At 40.0% G+C, this 24,171-nt stretch overlaps 1 protein-coding gene across 5 annotated transcripts in view; it reads left to right on the forward strand.

The window, feature by feature from the left end:
- RPTOR (regulatory associated protein of MTOR complex 1) overlaps positions 1–24,171 on the forward strand; it is a 462,365-nt gene that overhangs the window by 169,857 nt on the left and 268,337 nt on the right. For all 5 annotated transcript variants that reach the window (XR_005212782.1, XR_005212784.1, XR_005212783.1 and 2 more), the window contains one exon: positions 4,754–4,912. Coding sequence is in view for 1 of the 5 variants with exons in the window: in XM_037810022.1 (XP_037665950.1) it covers positions 4,754–4,912 (159 nt within the window). In the remaining 4 variants the exon portion in view is untranslated. The remainder of the gene's footprint in view (positions 1–4,753; positions 4,913–24,171) is intronic.

A 24,171-nucleotide genomic window follows, 5' to 3' on the forward strand; every position in this document is an offset into this window, starting at 1 on the left:
GACTTCTGGGTTTCTGCAGATCATCTCCTGGGAGGCCGAGCTGGTTTGGCTGCCCCAGCACTTCTCTGGGTCCTCTGCTGTGTTACATGTTTCTGTTGAGGGGGCACAAGACACGAGAGGGGGTGCTTGTTGCTCTGCCCTTTTGGAAGTCGTCTCCCCAGAGTGACCCCACCAAGTGTTCCTGTCGTTTTTTTTGTTCACCCACGTGAAGATCGAATGTCTGGCTAGCTCTGCTCGAAGCTTGTCTTCTAAGTTCAGAATGTACTTGTGTGGCTGCGGTTTTGGAGTGAGTGTATTCCAGGTCATGGCATCTCAGTCAGATGTTTCCGTTTTTGCCCCCGGCACTGTATTTCCATTGATCAGTTTCTCTCGTCTTGTCTTTTGGGGTGAACCAATATTCAGGTTTTTACAGCACTATGAAGCCTCAGTGCCCAGGCCTGGGTCTCTGGCTGTAGCTCTCCACTTGCCCCAGAGCACAAACAAACCATCTCTCACCATCATTTTCTTAACTCTTTCATTAGGAAAATTTCAAATGGCAAAGTGGAAAGATTTGTCTGATGAACGTATAAGTACCCACCACCTAGATGCAACAATCGTTACAGATTCCACTTTCTGATATTTGTCAGTATCCATTTATGTCACTTCAATGTCAGATATGATTTCATCATCTTGATTTCTTTCTTTACTCATTTTGTAGTTGATGTCAACAAAAATCTGATGATCAGTCAGCAACCAGTTGCTAATAACTGAGTAACTGTGAAGGCTGTTGGGGGGGTATAAAAATAACGCCAGGTGCTGAAAGAGGCACTCCAAGTTATAGACGGTGTCTGCCTCATGGGACTGACAGTCTAAAGTGAATTAGACACTCGTACATGAACATATGATGAACACATGGGTTGGTTCAGAGAAAGGAGTCAAAGAAGGAATTTTGCAGATGAGCTGGGCATTGAACAAGGTGCCTGCAGAGCACAGCAAGGCAGTGGTCCTCCCGGGGTCCCCATGCCCCTGGGGGGAGCTGGTGAGAGCCATGGCCAGGGTGGTGGCCGTCCCTTTGCACACTGTGCAACTCCTGCTGCCCTGGCTCCCCCTTCCTGCTCTATGGGGACCCCCTCCTTCTGCGCCAGGTACCCCCTCCTGCTTCTATGGGGAACCCATCACCTGCTGCCCCAGCTACTACCCTCTCCTTCCTCTATGGGACCCCTTTCATCTGCTGCCCTGGGTACCCCCTCCTGCTTCTTTGGGGATTCCACATCCCTGAATGCCAGTCCTGTTCTGCTGGAACATCCCATGTGGAAGTTCTAACAGCTACTCCGTGAACATCTAATTAGTGCACATAGCCTCACTGAGAAAATGAACTTGAAAGTCTTTTATCCTGTGTTAACTTGAGATACTCCTGAGATACTGTTTTATTTTACCAGTAGCATTCTGGCCCTTGAGGAGGAAACACTGGGTTGGAAGGCCACGTAAAAGCAGTGCTAGACTCAACCCCCATTACCCCAGGCAGGTTCTAGCGAACAGGGTTACTCTCCTTGGATAAGCTTATAAAGGTTCTCTAATGGGCCTTGCTTACAGGTACAAATTTTAGGGAACCAGAAAAAACTTAAAAAAATATTTTTCGTCATCCTGAGCTTCTATAACTGTGCAGCCACTGACAACTTTCTAAGTGCAAGATACAGAATACTATCAAGGGTTTAATATTGTCACAAATATCATTATCAAGACATATTTAATCAGAAGACATCAAATATTGTCTATCATATGTAGAGGAACCAGTGGTTGGGCCACATTTCCCTTTTTTTTCCTCTCGTAAAGCTCTTGTTTTCTTTGGAAAAGTTAGTAAACCTTTCTTAAACATAAGCAGCGTGTCATCCTCGGGCCTTCTTGTGTCTCTGTTTCCTCCCTGCTCGTCTCCCCTCTCTGCTTTCTTTGTAAACGCCATCAGCAGACGCTTCCTGGGCACCTTAGTGCAGCCCGCCTTGAGCCAGGTGCTGGGGTCCCGGGGAGCAGAGGCCTCTGCCAGCCGCAGCCCTGTCTCCACTCACTTTCCAAGTGCTTCATTTTAAAAATAAACTTGAAAAAGTTTATCAAAGTAATATACATAAACATTATTTTATGAAAATCAAAGCATAATCACTACCTTGAGGCAAACCCTTTAGCTCTTTCTTCCGGTAGTTTCTGCCAGGCGTTTACAGAACATGTTCATGCTGCCTTTCGTCAGTTTGTCCACTTGGTACGTTTTCATTGGCTTCCTAGTCTGTTTTTAGCACATTTATGCTCATCACTTCCACCCCACCATGCAGGATGGCTATAGAGCTGCTCTTTCAGTTCTTTTTTGTTGGGAATTTACCATTAAAATTCTTGGTAATCAAATAGAAAAAAATATAAAAGTGGCCAGACCAGTCCTTGTCCCAAGGCCAGACTCATCTCCTTTTTGGTCTCTATTCCACGCTCTGACTATCTTAAGTGCAGCTCAGTTTTTAGTACAATAAAAACCAGCCTTCATAACAGCGCAACTGTGTATACATGTTGTACCAGAAAGCCAAGCAATGTGTATTTGAGTCCAGTTCTGGAATTTCTGTCCACTGGCCTGGTCAGTCTGACTGTCCATGTACCAGAACCCCCTGTTTCAATTAGTCAGGCTTTCAAGGGGGTTTGAATGTCTGGTGGGGTGAGGCCTCCCTCGTGGTTTTCTTGTTCAGTGTTTTTGTGGTCATTTTTGCCTGTTTGTTTTTTTATTTTTCTTTTCCATGTGAACTTCAATAGTAATTTGTCTAACTCCATAAAATAGCTTGTTGGTATATTTATTGGGAATGCATTAAATTTATGAATTAGCTTGTGGAGAACTGTGAAGCTAGGGCATTTTTCCATGTGTTCAAGTCTACTTCTCTGTTTTTCAGGAGAGTTTTAAAGTTTCTTCATCTAGGTTTTGTACATTTCTTGTTATATTTATTTCCAGGTAATTAATATTCTTCGTTGCCTTATGAATGGTGTTTTCTTTATTATTATGTCCTCTGTTCATTGCTTGTACACATAAAGGCTATTGATTTCTATATCCTTGTAGTTTATGTTCATTCATTGAATTTTGTATTGTTTGAATTGGCTTTATTGTATACTGACTTCCATTACATAAAACTCTCAAAATGGCAAAACCCTAGTGGCCAGGGCCAGGGTGGGAAAGGGCAGACTGCAGAGGACACTCGGGAGGGCCCCGTACCTTGGTTGTGGTGGTCTCAGGACTGAGTGCACTTGTGAACGTTCATTAGACGGAGCAGTGGATACTGGGAAGTTTTGTTGTGCTTAGTGTATACTTCTGTGAAATGAGGAGCCAGCAGGGTCATCTGCTGGCAAGTGAGGAAGCCAGATGGAGGTGGGAGTGCCCTTTGCTTTGGGCACCAAGGAGGGGCCCTGACTGCTTGGAGGCAGCAGCCGCTTGCTCTGGATCAGGGGGTGGGTAATTGGAGGTGGTGGTGGCCTATACCACCCTATACATCACAGGTTCCTGGCATCTGGCTGTGAAGTGGACGGCGACACAAGATTGCAGCCACATGAAGAAATGGGATTCAAGGGAAAAGTTTTTTTAAGATAATTCAAATGCTGCTCTTAAGTCTAATGAATTGAAACCAAAAATTGGCCTTTGAGTATAGCAATGTAGGGGTGTCTGGTGTTCTTCACAAGTGGTGCTGTGGGGACCAATGTTGTTTGGGGTGTTTAAGGGAAATAGCAGATGAGAATTTAATATACGACTTTAAGCATAATTTGAAGAGTTTTACTGCAGATTGGACAAAGAAATGGGGTGGTAGTTTATGGGGAAATGGGGTCAAGAGGAGGGTTGTTTAAAGCTGGGAGAGTAACAGTGTGTGTGGGTGTTGATGGGAAAGGTTGAGTAAAGAGGGATGTTGAGGAAGAAGAAAGAGTCAAATAACTGGGGTGGTGCCGTGAACAGAGAGAGCTGGGACCTGGTGGCCAATGGCCTTGGTAGGATCACCAGTGGGTCGTCCGTCCTCAGGATGGCAGCGGAATCCAGGGCACTCGTAGGGGTGCGTCGTGCTGGGAGATTGTAGAAGCTCTCTCTTTGTTTCAGTAAACTAGGAAGCAGAATTATCAGCTGACAGGAAAGGGGCAGAGGGAGGAAGGGATGGTGAAACAATTATCTACAGGAGCAAGAGAGGGAATGGGCCTGGGAAAAGGAGCATGGTGGCTGGGCAGCACCAACCTCCCTGGCATGACTAGGAACGGGGTCTGGTCAGCAGGGCTGTGCACTTTCCCCCGCCCACCCCGTCAGCATAGCCCCGGAGGAGTGGGTGGGAGGGGGCTGTGAGCAGGGCAAGCGTGACTGAGCCTTGTCTTCTCTTCATCTGTTCTGCCACCGCTGCCCTATACATCACAGGTTCCTTTATTTAAGCAAATCATCTCTTTTCCATGTTTCAGATAATTTTTAAAGAAGGATTCAGTGCTTCTAAGGAACAATTTTGATATCATAGTGGCAGCTACCTTTTACTTAAAGTTACCATATATCAGGCTTTACTTATTTATCTCATTTGGTCTTCATAGTACTCAATAAATATTTGTTGAATGAATGAATTTTCACAACTTCCCTATGAAGCAGTTGTTTTTCCAGTTTTATAGGTGGGGAAATTTGGGGTCATTTGTCCAGAGTCACACACAAATGCAATTCAGAATAAACAATGCAGTACATATTCCAGGTATTTGTTTTAATCCATTATAAGTTTCTTAATTTCTTCTCCTGCAATAGGCCCGGTACAAGCAGAGCCTTGATCCGACTGTGGATGAAGTCAAGAAGCTTTGCACATCTTTACGCCGAAACGCCAAGGAGGAGCGGGTTCTCTTCCACTACAATGGCCACGGGGTGCCCAGGCCCACAGTGAATGGGGAGATCTGGGTCTTCAACAAGGTAGGTGGCCACGAAGGTCCCTGAGAGCCAAACCCATTTTTTTTTCTACTGAAACTGAAGGTCCCATTCATTTACGGCTCCTCTTGAGCCCCTGACGTTGAATCTGTTTCAACAAACCAAAACGTGGTAGCACTGCGTTGGGACAGTCCGTCAGTTATCTGGTGGGAAGTTTTGCAATCATTTCCACTTCAGTGATAAAAGTTGAAAAATAATCAGACACAAGGAGTAGTTTCTGTTGCAAAATATGTTAATGAATGACTAGAGACTCATGAAGTCTGGCATAAGTGATTTATATTCCCCTTTGTAAGGATATGAGTTTGGTAGGTGTGAAAATGATACCTTCTGGAGGATTGTGGGAAGATGGCAGAGAAGGAAAATCCAGGAATCAGTCCCTTGACCAAGATGACGATTGAACTGGCAGAAACTGTCTGAATAAACTATTTTGAAACCTTGGTGTAGAGTGGAACACTGTGTAGCATCCAGGGAAGAGGCTAGTAAAATGTAGTTAATGCTGGTGACTTTCAGCCTCTAGAGCAGCAGCTACCACCTTCCATTCCCTAGCCATGTGGCTGGCAGCAGTGGGGACTGCAGCCCAGGTTCCTGGTGCAGTTGCAAGTGGTGGGCTATAAGGACCTGCTCCTCCAAAAATCTGAGTGATCGAAGTCACTGCTTTTGATCAGCTACTTCAGGTCCCAGTGGGGCTGGCTCTTAGGGTGGCCATTGTTCCAACCCCCGTCAGGCAGAAGTGGCAGAGGGGTCTTGTCTTGTCCTGTCCTGCCTCGTCTTGTCCTGCCTTCCCCTGCCCTTCTCTGCCCTGCCCTCCCCTCACCTCCCCGTTTCCATTCCCTGTTTGGGAGCAAAAATAGTTTTGGTAAGTCACAAATTGAGGCTTCCGCCCTCAAAACTACAACAAAGTCTAGCAATCTCCAAGGAATGGAAAAACTAGATTTCCAGAGTTATAATAACATGCTACTCAGAATGTTATTCTCTACAAAAACTTGCAAAATGCAGACACACACACACACACACACACACACACACAAATGGGAAAAGAAGAATTTGCTAGAATCCATCCCTGAGAAAGCTCATATATGAACTATTAGTCAAAGACTTTAAATAAACCATCTTAAATACGTTCAGTAATTTAAAGGAATCCACATAGAAGGAACTAAAGGAAATTAGGAAAACACTGGTTGCCTGAAAAAAATAAAGAGATGGAAATAATAAATAGGAACCAAACAGAAATTTTGGAGCTGCAGAGTCCAGTACTTGAAGTGAAAAAAACTCATTAGATAAATTCATAGCACATTTGAACAGGCAGAAGAAAGGACCAGCAACTTGATGACAAGACAATTGAATTTTTCCTGAGTGAGAAGCAGAAAGAAAAAATAGTGAAAAAAAATGAGCAGCGCCTGAGGGACCTCTAGGATACCCTAAGCATACCAATATATTCATCATTGGAGTCCCAGAAGGACAAGAGATAAAGGGGCAGAAAAAGTATTTGAAGAAATAATGGCAGAAAATTTCCCCAATCTGATGAAAGACATGAATATACACATCAAGGACACTCAGTGACCTCCAAGCAGGATAGACTGTAAGAGATCCACACTAAGACACGTTATAGTGAATGTCAAAATCCAAAGGCTAAGAGAGGATTTTGAAAGCAGTGAGAGAGAAGCAGCTTGTCACATACAAGGGATCCCTGATGAGATTAATAGGGGATTTCTCGTCAAAACCATGGAGGCCAGAAGATGGTGGGATGGCATATTTAAAGTCTTTAATGAAAAAAAAACAAAGAAACTGTAAACCAAGAAATCTCTACCTGGCAAAATTATCATTCAAAAATGAAGGAGATAGTAAGATATTTACAGATAAACAAAAGCCAAGAGTTCATTACCAGAATACCTGCCCTACAAGAAATGCTAAAGAGGGTCCTTCATGCTTAAATAAAAGGCACTAGACAGTAACTCATAGCCCTGAGAAGAAATAAAGAACATTGGTTAAGGTTACTGCATGGATAAATATAAAATACTGTATTATTGTGCTTTTGATTTGTAATTGCTTTTTTCCTTCCTCAATGATTCAACAGGCAAATGTGTAAAGTGACATTTCAAATCTTATAGTAATGGACATACAATGTGAAAAGATGTACTCTGAGACAAAACAATGTAAAGAAGGAGGGAGGGAGATATATAGGAGCAGAGAGTTTATATATTACTGAAATTAGGTTGGTACTAATTAAATTAAGTTGTTCGTTGTAATTATAAGGATAACCATAAGAAAATAACTTAAAAATATAGAGAAAAGAAAAGACAGTTTTCAAATTGTTACACTACAAAAAAGCAAGTAGATAATAAAAGAAAAGGAGTAATGGAGTAACTGAGGAATTGAGGAATAAAAAACATACGAGACGTATAGAAAACAAATAGCTAAATGATAGCAATGAATTCTTTTCTGTTATTATCTTGAATGTTGATGGGTTAAACTCCCTGTTAAAAGGAAGAGATTGGCAGATTGGATGGAAAAGTGTGATCATATTACGTGGTCTACAAGATATTCACTTTAGCTACAAAGATGCAAAGAGATTGAAAGTAAAAGAGTAGAGAGAGATATTTCATGCAAGCAGTAATCAAAAGAGAGCCAGAGTGGCTGAATTATTGGCAGACAAGATAGAGTTTATGTAAAAAAAGATTACAAGAGACAAAGAAGGATATTATATATATTAACTGAACGTTCAATTCAATAAAAAGATATGGTGATTGTAAGTATATATGTACAAGCCCCAAAATATGTGAAGCAAAAATTGAAGGGAAAAATAGTTTAAAATAATATTGGAGACTTCAACCCAGCACTTTCAGTAACTGAATGAACATCTGAACAGAAGATCAATAAGGAAATAGAGGACTTGACCAAAACTATTAAACAATTAGACCTAATGGCCATATATAGAACACTCCACCCAACAACAGCAGAATACATGTTTTTCTCAAGTGCACATGGAACCTTTTCCAAGACAGACCATATGTAAACCCACGAATTCAATCTTAATAACTTTAAAATGATTGAAATCATACGAAGTATCTTCTTGGACCACAATGAATAACTATAAATCAATAACAAGGAAAACTGGAAAATTTACAAATGTGTAGAAATTAAATAAAATGCTATTAAATAACCAGTTGTTCAAAGAGTAAATCACAACACAAATCAAAATATCTTGAGACCAATGGAAACAAAAACACAACCTATCAAAACTTATGATATGCAACAAAGTCATGCTCCAAGGGTAGCTTATTACTCTAAATGTCTACGTGAAAAAAGAAGAAAGGTCACAAATCAACAATCTAATTTCACGCCTAAGAAACGAGAACAAGAAGAGCAAATTAAACCCAAAGTTAGCAGAAGGAAGGAAATAGTAAAGATTAGAGCAGGGATAAATGAAATATAGAATAGAAAAACAATAGAATCAACAAAACCAAAAGTTAGTTTTTGAAAAGATCAATACAATGCACAAACCTTTAGCCAGACTGACAAAAAGAGAGAGGGGACATAAACAACTAAAATTCATAATGAAAATGGGATATCACTACCAACCTTTCAGAAATAAAAAGGAGTGTAAGAAGGTACTATGAACAATTCTATGGCAACAAATTAGAAAACCTGGATGAAATGGACAAATTCCTTGAAACATACAGTTATCCAGACTGGCCCAAGAAGAAATAGAAAATTTCAACAGTCCTATAACAAACAAAGAGATTGAATTTGTAGTGAAAAAACCTCCCAACAAAGAAAAGTTCAGGACCGGATGGTTTCACTCCTGTATTCTACCAAACATTTAAAGAAGCGGTAACACCAATCCTTCTCAAACTCTTCCAAAAAATTGAAGAGGATTATTTCCTACCTCATTCCATGAGCCCAGCATTACCCAGATAGCAAAGCCAGATAAAGACAGCAAAAGAAAAGAAAATTACAAACCAGTATCCATTATGATGATAGATGCAAAAATCCTCAACAAAATACTGGCAAACCAAATCCAACAGAATATTAAAAGGATTAGATACCAGGACCGAGAGGGATTTACTCTGGGAAAGCAAGGAAGGTTCAACTTAAGAAAATCAATAAGTGTGGCTACGTCACATACGTAGAATGAAGGTTAAAAAGCACATAATCATCTCAATTGATGCAGAAAAGGCACTTGACAAAATCCAACATCCTTTCATGATAAATGCTCAGAAAACTAAGAATAGAAGGGAACTTGCTCAACAGATAAAGGGCATTTATGAAAAAACCCACAACACATACTCAGTGGTGAAAAGTGGAAAGCTTTCCCTCTAAGATCAGGAACAAGGCAAAGATGCCTTCTGTCGCCACTGTTATTGTACATTTACTGGAAGTTCTAGCCAGAGCTATCAGGCGAGAAAAAGAAGTAAGTGCATCCTAATTTGAAAGGAAGGAGTCAAATTATCTGATTCACAGATGACATGATCCTATATAAAGAAAATCCCACAGAATCTACCAGAAAGCTACAAAACTGATGCGGTATACAAGATAAACACACAAAAGTCAGGTAGGTTTCTATACATCAGTAATAAACATTCTGAAAATGAAATCTAGAAAATTCTGTTTACAATATCGTCTGAAAGAACAAAATACCCAGGAATAAATTTCTTTTGTATGTAATGTTAGGTAGGGTTGCAAATTCCTTTTTTTCCATATGGAACCCACCTGTTCCTTTATCATTTATTGCCAGCTTTGTACTCAGTCCAGTCTCCATATTGTGTGGGCATGCTTGCGAACTTTCTTTCTCTTCCACAGTGTATCTCTGTGCCAATAAACTGTTTTAAGTACTATAGGTTTTCAGTAACTCTTGATATTTGTGAAGGTGTGTGGTGCCCCCCTGTCCCCAATCTTCGTTCATCTTCATTGGTATCTTGGTTATCTTTTTTTTTTTAACCTGTTCTTTATTTATTGGCTTTCCTTTTCACACTGCTTCAAAGATCTTCAGAGAATTTTTTTAAAAGCAGTTTTATTGAGATAAAGTCACGTACCATTCAATCCATCTAAAGTGTACAATTAACATCTTCTAGTATATTTGCAGAGTTGTGCTTTTATAACCATAATCAAGCCCAGAATATTTTCACTCACAAGAGGATTCACTGTGTTATACAGTCCCACATTTCATCCTCTGGCTTTCCTTCTGGTGACATACATGACCCTAAACTTGTCCTTTCAACCACAATAGCATGCACGTATCACTGTTGATTACACTCACTGTAATGTGCTGACATCACTGCCATCCATTTCCAAACGTTTACAGTCAACCTTATTACAAATTCTGCACAAATGAAGCATCATCTCCCCATTCTCTGCTCTCATTCTACCGTCTGTTAACCTATGTTCTAGATATTAACACCATGAGTTTACTAGTTATATTTAGTTCATATTAGTGAGGTCAAATGATAATTGTTCTTTTGTGTCTCACATATTTCACTCAACATTATGTCCCCAAATTTCTTCCATGTTGTCATGTCAAGACTTCATTTCTTCTTACAGCTGAATAATATTCTGTCATATGTGTGTATCACATTTTGTTTATCCATTCATTGATTAATGGACACCTGGGCTGTTTCCATCTTGTGGCAATTGTGAATAATGCCTCTGTGAACATCGGTGTGCAAATGTCTGTTCATGTCCCTGCCTTCAGTTCCTCTGAGTGTATACTTAGTAGTGGGATTGTCAGATCATATGGCAGTTCTATATTCAGCTTCCTGAGGAACTGCCAAACTCTTCCAGAGCAGCTGTACCATCTTACATTCCCACTAACAGTGAATAAGTGTTCCTGTTTCTCCAAATCCTCTCCAACACTTAAAGTTTTCTGTTTTTTTCAGCAGTTGCCATTCTAGTAGGAGTGAGATGATATCTCATTGTGGTTTTGATTTCTCTTTCCCTAATAGCTAGTGATGTTGAACGTCTTTTCATGTGCTTTTTAGCCATTCGTATATCCCCTTTGGAAAAATGTCTATTCAAGTCTTTTATTTTTAATTGCGTTGTTTGTCTTTTTATCATTGAGTTGTAAGGATTTCTTTATAGATCCTGGATATTAACCATTATTGAATATGTCTTAGCTATTCTTGGCTCTTCGATTGTTCATGAAGAGATTGAATCACATCACATTCACAAGAATTTCTTTTGCAATTGTCTTACATCAGAGGATTAATGGGGATAGAGTCAACATCTTTACAATATTGAGTCTTCCAAACTATTCTCTTTTGAAATGTCTAGCAGTACATTTTCATAATTTTCTTCATAAAGGTTTTGGATATCATATATTAGATTTATTTCTAGGTAGGTTATATTTTTGATGCTCTAAGAAACCTTTATTATAAAAATTATTTTCTTATTTTTGTAGGAGTAAATGGAAAGGCAGTTGAGCTTTGTACACTTATTTTATATTACCAATCTTGCTAACTTCTCTTATTAATTCTAATAATTTATCTGCACATATTTTGGAGTTTTCTTACAAGACTATCATAGTGACAATTTTATTTCTTCCTTTCTAGTCTTGAACATCCTATTTATTGTTCTTGTCTCACTGGGCTATCTAACCTCTTCAGAGTGAAGTGATGATTGGGGGCATCCTTGTCATATTCTTCATCTTAAAGGGAATACGTTCTGCATTTCTGATGTTCCCATAAGCTTTTTATTTTTTTTTAATTTTTTTATCTTCATTTTATTGAGATATATTCACATACCACGCAGTCATACAAAACAAATCGTACGTTCGATTGTTCACAGTACCATTACATAGTTGTACATTCATCACCTAAATCAATCCCTGACACCTTCATTAGCACACACACAAAAATAACAAGAATAATAATTAAAGTGAAAAAGAGCAATTGAAGTAAAAAAGAACACTGGGTACCTTTGTTTGTTTGTTTGTTTCCTTCCCCTATTTTTCTACTCATCCATCCATAAACTAGACAAAGTGGAGTGTGGTCCTTATGGCTTTCCCAATCCCATTGTCACCCCTCATAAGCTACATTTTTATTCAATTGTCTTCGAGATTCATGGGTTCTGGGTTCTAGTTTGATAGTTTCAGGTATCCACCACCAGCTACCCCAATTCTTTAGAACCTAAAAAGGGTTGTCTAAAGTGTGCGTAAGAGTGCCCACCAGAGTGATCTCTCGGCTCGTTTTGGAATCTCTCTGCCACTGAAGCTTATTTCATTTCCTTTCACATCCCCCTTTTGGTCAAGAAGATGTTCTTCGTCCCACGATGCCGGGTCTACATTCCTCCCTGGGAGTCATATTCCACGTTGCCAGGGAGATTCACTCCCCTGGGTGTCTGATCCCACGTAGGGGGGAGGGCAGTGATTCCACCTTTCAAGTTGGCTTAGCTAGAGAGAGAGGGCCACATCTGAGCAACAAAGAGGCATTCGGGAGGAGGCTCTTAGGCACAACCATAGGGAGGCCTAGCCTCTCCTTTGCAGCAACCGTCTTCCCAAGGGTAAAACCTATGGTAGAGGGCTCAACCCATCAAACCACCAGTCCCCTATGTCTGTGGTCATGTTAGCAACCATCGAGGTGGGGTAGGCCAATGCCCCTGCATTCTCCACAGGCTTCTCAAGGGGGCACTACATATTTTTTTCCTTGTGTTTCTTTTTTTTTTTTTTTAACTTTCCTTTCTTTTTTAAATCAACTGTATGAAAAAAAATTAAAAAGAAAAAAAAAACATACAATAAAAGAACATTTGAAAGAGACCATAACAAGGGAGTAAGAAAAAGACAACTAACCTGAGATAACTGCTTTACTTCCAACCTGTTCCTACTTTACCCCAAGAAAGTTACCTAATATAGCAACATTTCTGTGAACTTGTTCCTACTATACCCATCAGAAATTAACAGACCATAGTCATATTCTTCATCTTAAAGGGAATACGTTCTGCATTTCTGATGTTCCCATAAGCTTTTTATTAAAAATTTTTAAAATCAGATGAACGAAGTTTCCTTGAATTCTTAGTTTATTTTTTAAATTATGAATAGGTGTAGAATTTTCTCAAGCCATTTTTTTATGTGTATCTTTTAGGATGATCGGTGATGATTTTTCTCTTTTAAACAGGTAACAAATTGCATGATATTATATGATTCTCTCATATTAAATATACCTTTCATTCCTAGGATAACATGATTTGTCATTATGAATTCTCTGGTTCATATGATGTTTAATTCAACTTGCTGGTATTTTGTTTAGTATTTTAAAATCTGTGTTCATGTGTGGGATTGACCTGGAATTTTTGCTTTTCTTGCTGTCTTTGTCTGATTTGGGTAATCAATATAACCAGGGCCATAGAAAATAAATTGGGGACTATTCCTTCTTTTTATAAACACTGGGATGGTTTTTGTAAGATTTAAAGTATTTGTTCTCTGAATGGAACTTAAAAATAAAGCTGTCTGTGCTGGTATTTTGTTTGTGGAGAGATCTTTAGTTCCCTTTATTGTTAAAGTACTTTTCAGGAATTCTATTTCTTCTTGAGTCAGCTTGGGTAACTTATTTTTTAGAAATTTGCCCATTTAAGTAAGTTTTCAAATTTGTTACATAAACTGGTCCATAACATCCTTTTATTAACTTACCACTGTCTGGGGTGTCTGTTAGTGATGTTCCTGTTTGCATTCTTGATCCTGATTATTTATTCCTTCTCTCTTTTCTTGTTGCTCCCTCTTACCAGAGGGTTCTGTCCATTTTATTACTTTTTCAAAGAACCAACTTGAGCTTGTTTACCCTCCAGAAAGATCAAAATAACAAACGAATGAATACCTTTGTAGTACAAATGTACTTTAAATATACTACATTTAGGTGTTGCTAATGTTTTGCTACATTTGGTTTATACCTCTCAATAGATGAATATATTTTCCTGGAACCATTTGAAAGTAAGTTGCAGATATCATGACACTAAGCACCAGTACAGTTTTTCTACATAACTACAATATCATTAAATTGCTAAAAATTTTAAGTCTATAATATAATGTAATGTAGAGTCTACATTCAGATTTTCCCCACTTTTTCCAAAATGTGCTTTAATAAGCATTTTACATTTGTTGATATTTTTTTGGACCCAGGATCCAGTCAAGGTTCATGCACTGCATTTGTTACATTTGTTTGTCGTACTTCTTCAGTGTCCTCAAATATAGATTTGTGCCCTTGTCTTTTTTTTTTCCTTTTCTTTTATGGCATTGGTTTTTTGAAGAGTCCAGACAAGTTATCACCCAGAATGTTCCACATTCTAGTTTAATTTATTTGTTCATGATTAGATACCAAGCTGGATATAAAGCAAGTTCAAACTTTGTGCTGTCTACAAGGGATGCACTCTAGATACAAGGACACATAAAGGTTGAAAGTGAAAAGAATAAAAAAGATATCAACACTAATCCTGAGAGACTGGAGTGGCTTCCTTGATGATCCTACAAAATAGACTTCAAGCTTATTGCCAGAAATAAAGACAATGATAAATGGGTCAGTTCATCAGGAAGAGGTAAACCATCCTATATGTGTTTGCATCCAATATCAGAGTTTCAGAAAACATAAAGCAAATTGACAGAACTAAAGAAAGAAGGACATCCATAGTCCCAGTTGGGGATTGAATACTCTCTCTGAATAACTGATAGATTAAGATTTATAGGAAAATTATAGTTAAAGTTCTATTCACAAAGAATAGTCCATGCATGTTATGTTTTTTTTCTATTGGAAAACAGTACTAATGTGAAAGACCTGAACCTTATTACCAACCATATTGACTTAATTAACTTTGTAGAACACTCTCCCTACCAGCTGCAGGGTCCACACGCATGTTCTCAAGAGCACATGTAATGTTTACCAATATAGGCCACGAGCTGGGCCTCAGAGAACATCTCAGTCAATTTTGAAGGATTGAAATCAAACAGAGTTTATTCTCTGACCATGAAATTTGAAACCATAGTCTATCTGGAAAAGCTCCAAATATTAGGAATTTAAATAACACATGAGCCAAAGAAGAAATCACAAGGGAAAATAAAAAGTAATTCAAATTAAATGATAATGAAAATGACATTAAATTTTCTGTTATCTAGCTAAAGCAGTGCTTATATAAAAATACATAGTTTGAATTCCTTATATAGAATGGAAGAAAGGATAAAATTTAAAACCCAGTTTTCTACATTAGGAAACTAGAACATGATGAGCAAGTAGAAGGAAAGAATAAAAAGGGGAAATCACCAAAATGGAGAATAGGCAATAGACAAAGTTAATATAACTTTCTTTGAAAAGATCAGTAAAATTGACAAATTTCTAGCTAAAAAGGTCAAGAAAAAAAAGAGAGGACAGTTTCTCGATATCAGAAGTGAAGAAAGGGATGTCATACGTATTCTACAGATATTACAAAGATAAGGGAATATTATGAATAGCTTTATGCCAACAAATTCAACAACTTAAATTTAAAGGACAAATGCCTTAAAAAATACAACTTACCAAAACTGACCCAGAATGAAATAGAAAATCTGAATGAAATAGAATAGCAATCAAAGAAATTGAATTTATAGTTAACAACCTTCTCTCAAAGAGAACTCCAGGCTCTTCATATCCTTTTTCATCTGTCTTTCCTCTTTGACGTGCCAGCGCCGTGAGGCCCAGGGATATGTCTTTTGTTCACGGCTTCATTCCCAGCCTCTAGCACGGCCTGTCCTCTTAGTAGGAGGTGCTCAATAAATGTTGAACCCATGGGTGGGGGTATGGATGGATGGATGGATATTTCTATTTAAATATTATCTGAGCCACCATGTATAAAATAGCACCACTCCTCCTTCTCCACTCTTCATCCTCCTCCTGTGCTTTACTTTCCTCCGTAATTTTCACCCTGTCATATTATATTTTATGGACTCTTTTTCCCCCCCTAAAATGTGAGCTCCGTGATAGCCAAGTCTCTGCGTTGTGAGCTGCTGTATCTCTGGTGTCTAAAACGAGCATCCTGCAACACATTGGGTGGTGAGTCAGTGTTTCTTGAGTTGTATAGCTAAGGTCATAAAATAGTAAAATCATCTACAGAGCCAAGCTTCCAGTCCTGTCCCTGCCCTGCCTTCAACCATGCTATCCCTTTATACATTTTCTTCTTATTTTTACATAGTGTGCCTCCAGAGGAGTGCTAGTATTTTCTAGGTCTAGATAATCTTGAAACTGCATTAATTGTATACACTCCTGCTGCTAAACCTTTTCTGCCATAATTCACCTATTAAAGCATTATTATAAATATTACTGTGTGAAAGCAAGTAAATTTTAAAGGCATTTGAACATACTAGGTTCAGCCATACATTTTTCTTTGTTTAGTTACCATTTATTCTGTTCCTGATTCTTCTCCCAGACTCAGCAAAAATCCAAGGTCCCGAATTTAAGCAGGTTCTTGGATCAGACCTCCCCCCCACTGCCCCCACCCCAGCCCTCCTGGTAGCCCCCTGTCCCCTCCTGCTAGCCCCTGTGTTTTTGTCATTTAGGGCTGGCAGTTTTGCTCTAGTCTGTAAGAATTCATTTAGCAGAACATTTATCAGGCAGAAAGGATTAATCTACTATTTGGATACTCCCAATTAACTTTTATACTCTCTCTTCCTTTTCTTCTTCTTTGCAGGAGAAAATTTTCCCCTTGCAATACATCTTTTTTCTCTGCTCTATAAAGTTGCATTATGGCCAGAAACAATTTCCATTCCTTATGTGTGCGCTCAGGCACAAAGCTGCGTGACTTGTCCCTGTGTGTGTAAACCTCATGATGGCCTTTTCCCAAGTGGGATGGGCCTTCCTCCCACTCACCTCTTCTTGATTCACAGAATGGAAAGCTGGAATTGTATGTTGTTTTGCAGTTTTCATTTCAGATATCTTAGTCTGGGTTCTCCAGAGAAGCAGAACTGAGAGGAGAAATATATATAAATATAAATAAATGTATAAACATATGTGTATATACACACTGAGAGGTTTGCTTCAGGAATTGGCTCGTGTGACTGAGGGTATGGGGAAGTCTGAATTCCGTAGGGCAGGCTGTAAGTTGGAAACTTGGATGATGGTGGAGTTGAGTTCCCCGGAAGAAGCTAGATGGCTGACGTGGAGACACAAAGTCTTCTTTCCGACTTCTGAACTCGCAGTCTGGCTTGAAGACCTCCACTCCTTGGGTGAGGAGACTGCCCACGGAGCAGTCAGGCGGGAGCTTGCTTGACCAAACCGCTGGAGGCCACAATGAAATTAGCCATCACAGTGGATGGGGTAGAGGAGGGAGCCTGAGAAGGACTGGGTGGAGGCTGTTGCATTCCAAGAGAGAAATGATGAAGCACTGAATTCAGGCAGGGAGTGGAGAGAAGGGATGTAAAATTCAAGAGATATCAGAGGTAAAACGGCTGGGTGCCATGACTGATCGCACACTGAGCTGGGGGGAGAGGGAGCAGTTGCGACCTGGACCGGTGCCTAGAGAAGGAGTCACGATGAGGAAAGTAGGACCAGGGAAGCAATGAGAGCGGCAGGAGGGAGGCGCTTGCAGGGTGGGCTCTTGGACCCGCGCGTGCCGTGTTCTAGGGCAGGCTGAGAAGAAGCTGACACAGCTGCTGGAGCTGAAGGCAGCTGGTGGAGAGTGAAATGCGGGAAACAGAAAACGGTGCGGGCAGGAGACGGGGGAGTGGAATTGGGAAGGAGTCCTGTGGGAGAAGCCCGGGTGGAAAGCCTTGGGCAGAACGGGATAATCAGCCCCGGAATCGATTGCACTGAGCTATGAGACCCACCGTTCAAAAGAGCTTGGCTCTCTAGCAAGAATGCACTTTATTTCCAGGTAAAGCAGTCCAGTTTTAAAGAGGCAACTCCCATTTCCGAGAAGATTCTAAGTACATCTTCTGCCAAAGAACTCAAAATTTGAATCAGAATTCTTAGTGCTGTTAAGATGGTGTCCCCTAATGGGCTCTCCTGCAAAGCCCCGTAAGGCTGCGCCAGCCTCAGAGGTTCCCCCCTGGGTTCCCGACCCGTGGCTTTCCCACCACTGTAAACCTGTTCGCATCTTACAGAGAAGAACATAGGAGAGTAGGTGAGGAGCAGAAGATTTGTCTTCCCTCTAAACTGTGTTCTCTGAACACGGCTCAACCCCTAGCAGGAGGTGAGAGCACAGAAAGGTGAGGTATTCGGAAGTAAACTTGCAGTCCCTTAAAATCCTTAAGGCTGACGGTGTATTGATTTTTGGGATACTTCCTCTGCCTTTCCTTTATTACAGTTACATATTTATTTATGAACAATTCTAAATAATTAACAGAATTTGAGTTTTTTTTAAATTACATTGTCACTGTCTATTAGATGCCTGTTATTTAATCTGGTATGATATTCAGTTCATTATTGCTTCTGTTGAAAGAGAGAGACACAAAGGATTCTTAAATGCACTATTAGCAGATAGAAAAATATATTTGTGCGTTTTTAAAAGCAATATTTGTGCACAATTGCATTTGTCATTTAAAAAATTGTTACTTTATCCATATTGAGAATGCAGCAGGGTACACGCACACACACAAAGCTGTTAATTTTTTTTGTAAACTTGACCTTTCTTTTCTGAGAGTTTCTAGCATGTTGTGTTTGCTTGCAATAGTAGAAGTCCATCAGCAAAATTTTTTTTCCTTTTGTAATAGGCTGAAAAATTTTGGACTATCTCTTTACAAGAGTTTACATTCCTTAAAAATATTATTTTCTTGGCACTAAGCAATCTAAAGCCTGAGATCACATTTTTTAATGCAGTTTTCTTGAGATATAATCACATAACATACAGTCATTCACAGTGTACAATCAGTTGTTCACAGTATCATCATACAGTTGTACATTCATCGCCACAAACTGTGAACGTTTTCATATCCAAAAAATAAAAGATTAAAATAAAAAAAAATCCAAAACATCCTATTCCCCTCCCCCCATTGTTCATTTACTTTTTAAAATATAGTTTAATTGAGATATATTCACACTCTCTATAGTCATCCACAGTGTTCAATCAGGTGTTCACAGCACCAGCATAGAGTTGTACCTTCATCCCTAGAATCAATTTTTGAACCCTTTCTTTACTCCAAAATGAAAATAAAAGCAAAGAAGAATACTTCAGTCTTTCCATCTCCTCCATCCCACCCTGTTCTTCATCTGATTTTTGTCCCCATTTTTCCACTCATCTGTCCGTACACTGGATAAAGGGAGTGTGAGCCACAAGGTTTTCACAGTTACACAGTCACATTGTGCAAGCTACATAGTTACACAATCGTCTTCAAGAATCAAGGTCACTGGGTTGCAGTTTGACAGCTTCGGGTATTTCCCTCTAGCCATTCTAACACACTAAAGACTAAAAGGTGGTACCTATACAGCGCATAGCAATACCCTCCAGAGGGACCTCTCGGCTCCATTTGAAATCGCTCAGCCACTGGAACCTTATTTTGTTTCATCTCTCTTCCCCCTTTTGGTCAAGAAGATCCTCTCATTCCCGCAGTGCCAGGTCCAGGCTCATCTCCAGGAGTCATTTTCCACATTGCTAGGGGGATTCACACCCCTGGGAGTTATGTCCCATGTGGGGGGCTGGGGGGCAGTGACTTTACTAGCTGAGTGGGTTTAGAGGGCGGGGGGGCACATTTGAGCAACAAAGAGGCTCTCTGGGGGAGACTCCTAGGCACAATTGTAAGTGGGCTTAGCCTCTCCCTTGCAACAAGCCTCACAGGGGAAGGCCCCCAGATCGAGGGCTTGGCCCACTAACGTGGCGGTCCTCAATGTTTCCAGGAAAATCAGTAATATCACAGGTGGGGAAGTCCAACATTTCTGTGTTCTGAGATCACATTTTAATTGATTTCCTAAGTTTTAAAACCTTATTTATAGATCAGTAGTTCTCAAACTTGAGTGGGCATCAAAATCGCCCCCAAGGGCTTGTTAAAACACAGGTTGCTGAGCTCTGCCTCAGAGTCTTTGCTTCAGTAGTCTTGCATGAGGCTCACGAACTTGCATATCCTGATAATTCCAGGAAACTGCTGCTGCTGGTGGTCTGGGACCTGCTCCTGAGACCCCTGTGTAGACAGTGAGATGCAAGCAGGACAGTTAGGTTCCAGATCTGGGGTCCGTGTGCTTTTATGCATTTTGAAGAACACTTCCCAAGCCCACTCTCTTCATCTATAATTTAACAATCCATGAGAGGAGGCAGATACAGAAAATTGTAGGCAGTGGTGATAATTGGGAACATTTATGTCATGCACCAGACACTGCTCTAAACCCTTTATACCTGTGAATCTGCTGAGCCCCCAAGAGCGCATTTCCCCAGATGAGGAAATGGAGGCACAGGGAGGTTGAGGAACTTGCCCAGCACCACACATCTGCCCAGCATGCAGTGGAGCCTGGTCTCAAGGGCAGGTGGCCGTGCCCTAAAGCAGGCAGAGCTTCCCAGTGACCCTGACGTCTGCCGAGCCCCAGCTGTGCAGCAGGACTCGCTGGCAGGTGTGGGGAGCAGGCTCTGAGGGGCTGGAGGGGCTGCTTTCAGCTGGAAGAAGGGGCCAAGCGGAGGCCCGAGGGAACCCAGGGGTTCTGGTGACAAAAGGGCAGGGAGGGGTGATGTGGGGGCTGGGGGCCCTGTCATTCTGGGGTTACTAGGATAAAAAAATGGTAGTGCAATTCATACAGCTGCAAGTTATTAGGACTCCTGAATATGGCATAAGTTGAAGTGGGGAAAGGGTACCTCCAAAGCCTGAAGGAAGTTGAGAAGTGTCACAGGACCACCAAGGAGGTGAGAAGGACCCTTGCTTTCCTCCTCAAGGCTGCCGGCCGCTTGCTCGGGAGGCCGAGATCAGTCCCCTCTGCAGGGCGCTGCCCTCGCTGCCTTCAGGCGGGCGGAGGAGATGGAGGAGACAAGCCCCAGAGCCCAGCTCTTCATACCTCTGGGGGTGGGGGCAGCTGTGTCTGAGGGACACGTCCCAGGGCACCTGGAGGCTATCTTGGTTTGGAGGCTTTTGAATACATGAGATGCATCTTGATGAATCCGTTAGAAAAGTGAATGATGGAGAACGCAGCCTATTTTGCTTTGTCATTTACAGGCTTAAGATAGTTAGAAGGAAATTTATTGCTCGAAGTTACTGCCAACTGAGAAAAAACAAATCCCCATTATTATACAACTTAGTTTTTTTTGTTTTTTGTTTTTAAATGTATTTCGGTTTTTATTAAGCCGAGGGTGAAAGTGCAGCTGTTTCCTCCTGGGTGGTTCGTGCTGCCGGCGGGGCCGTCCTTCGGCTCACAAGCAGGAGAGCTTGCAAGTGCACTTTCTGGTGTCGTGTATTTGAAGATGAGGAAACTTTTAGCACGGATTTTCTTTTAATTAATTTTCAACTATTTCATTTTAAAATGCATTAATGTTTTTCCAAACCTTACAGATAAGTGTAAAATAAACCATGAATGTTCTCCTCTTCCCTTCCTCCACGTCCCCTTCTCATTCCCTGGTGGTGATCTCTGCTGTTTCTCATGCCTCTCTGTACAAACTTTTTAAAATATTTTTTTAAACAAATATTAATTTCTGAAAGGATGGATATATATATATTTAAACACCATGGGATTATGCTCTCTATAGTGTTCTGCAGGTTGCTCTTTTAAACCTAATTACTTGAAAACCCTTCTGTATTTATTCTTGTAAACTGTTGCATGGTTAGTTTTCTTTGTAATAGATGTGCCATAAATGATTTAATAACCCCCTGTTGTAACCAGTTAGGTTGTTTCTGATTCTTGGAGCACTGAAAAGATGTTTCTGCCACTTCTTGCTAGTTGTTCAGAGCTTCTGTGGGAGGACAGAGTCCTGAAGCGTCTCCCTCTACCATCCTGATAAGGATGGAGCCTATGCACACTCCCTTTTGAAAACAATCTGTGCCAGTGAGAAGTTTTCTGTTTAGTTTTTCCAAAGGATAAGTTGTTTTGATTTAGGTTTTTCTGTTTTCTATTGCTTCATTTTTGTTTTTATTCTTTATTGTTTTTTTAGGTCTGTCATTTTTGTGTTTTTGCCCCCTCACTTCACAAATTGCATGTTTAATTCACTTATTGTTACTAGTTTTTGTTTGTTTAGTACTTCAAGTGTTTAAGATATGAATTTCTCTGAGTATAGCTCTCAGCTGTAACCCATACACTGATATGTCACCTGTTCACGATGGGCAGCGAGTGGTGGCAGGCTGTCTAATGCACCAAGTTCTTCTTCCTACAACTTCTCAAGCCAGAAGTGGATAAATACATTTTGACATTTGGCATTGATGTCTCATGAGTTAGGTATTTAAGTATATCTTAATTATATATTTAATTTCATTTTAAATTTCTACTTAGTTATAGATTTACTTAAATTATGTATTAACCACATTATTTACTGTGGCATTCGTGTATGTGTAGCTGGAAGTGGCTATTTAATGAAGGGAAGACATTTAGAAACTGTTAACTATTCTGTTGGTTTATTGGGAATAATTGCAGCCTGCCTGGTGTGACATGTGTTTAAAGAACAGCAAGAACAGATGTGGCCTGTGCAGCTTGGTGTACTGTTCTTCCTACTATAAGATGATCCCTGTATGCTTGTTCAATTCATGTGTGTGTGTGTGTGTGTGTGTGTGTGTGTGTGTGTACACAGGATGTACAAAAGGATGTATGTTACATATGTGAGTTACGGAACCTGGTAACCCAGAAAGCCACTCGCCGTTAGTGCTAAGAAATTGTGTATTCTGTTGAAGGGAATTGTGTGCCATCCCACAATGTATGCCAAAGCCTTATGTTTTAAAACCATAATAATTAATCTTGTGTTTTTATTTCCTTGCTTTTTAAAAATAATTTTACCATGTACTGATGTCTCCCCAAAAGGTGCATTGTCCAGTATTGCTTATTTTTGAGTTTTATGGAAATGGGATCAAATCTTATGCAGCTAACCTATTTTACTCAACTTTTATGTTTCTAAAAGTGGCGTGTATTGTTGTGGGTTATTTTAAGTAAGCCATTGCCAGATTGATATTCCACTTGGGAATATCCCACAGTTTTTTGATCTGTTCTTTTGTTGTTGTGCATTTGACTTGTTTCTAGTTAATTTCTATTACCAAAAATACTCCTATGAGAAACTTGCACAAAACTTATGGATCAGAAAAGAGATGGGAAGAAAGAATTTGGGAACAGTATTAGGGTACCCCAGGGATCACCACAGACCAAAAGTGTTCTTTCTGTGCCTTTAGGGTAGCTGGACAGCAGCATGTATTTATGGGAACCAAGCATGTTTTCTTCATTCAAAGGGCCCCCAAAAGGTTTGTTTGTGCTCTTGAACAATTTGCAGGGTGTTTGAGAATATGAAACAAGCAGACTCTCCGATTCCAAATGTATAACCTGAAAATATGTTAGCTTGAAACAAATTAGAACGTTGGTCCTGGTGGATTTGTTTGATGCTGCTTTGAAGGCAAAGGTATTTATATATATATATATTCATTTTCTTAAATTAGAGAAATTGTGGGTTTACAGAACAATCATGCATAAAATACAGGAGTCCCATATACCACCCCACCACCAACACTTTGTCTTGGTGTGGAACATTTGTTACAATTTATGATAGCACATTTTTATAATTGTACTGTTAATTAAAGTCCATGGTTTAACTTAGGGTTCACTTGTTTGTGTAGTGTTGTGTAGTTCCATGGATTTTTTTTAAAATTTTTATTCTGTTACCATATATACAATCTAACATTTCCCCTTTTAATTACATCCTGATACAGATTTCGGTGGTGTTATTTTCGGTCACAATGTTATGTTACCAACATCACTCTCCATTATTAAAATATTTCCTTCATTCCAAATAGGACATTTTAAGCCTTTATTTACCTTAGATTACCCCATCGCCTGGTAATGTATATTGTAGATTCTGACTCTATCAGTTTGCTCATTCTAATTGTTTGAAAATAGTGAGATCATATTATATTTGTCCTTTTGCGTCTGGCATGTTTCATACAACATGATGTCTTCAAGGTTCGTCCGTGTTGTCATGTGTATCAGGACTTCATTCCTTTTTACAGCTGAATGATATTCCATTTATGTATATACCACATTTTGTTTACCCATTCATTGGTTGATGGACACTTGAGTTGCTTCCATCTTTTGGCAATTCTGAATAATGCTGCTGTGAATATTGGTGTGAAATACCTGTTCGGAGTCCCTGCTTTCAGTTCTTTGGGGTATATACCTAGAAGTGGAATTGCCAAATGTGCCAGT

Source organism: Choloepus didactylus, chromosome 18 (genome assembly GCF_015220235.1).
Source record: "Choloepus didactylus isolate mChoDid1 chromosome 18, mChoDid1.pri, whole genome shotgun sequence".
Lineage (NCBI taxonomy): Eukaryota > Metazoa > Chordata > Mammalia > Pilosa > Megalonychidae > Choloepus > Choloepus didactylus.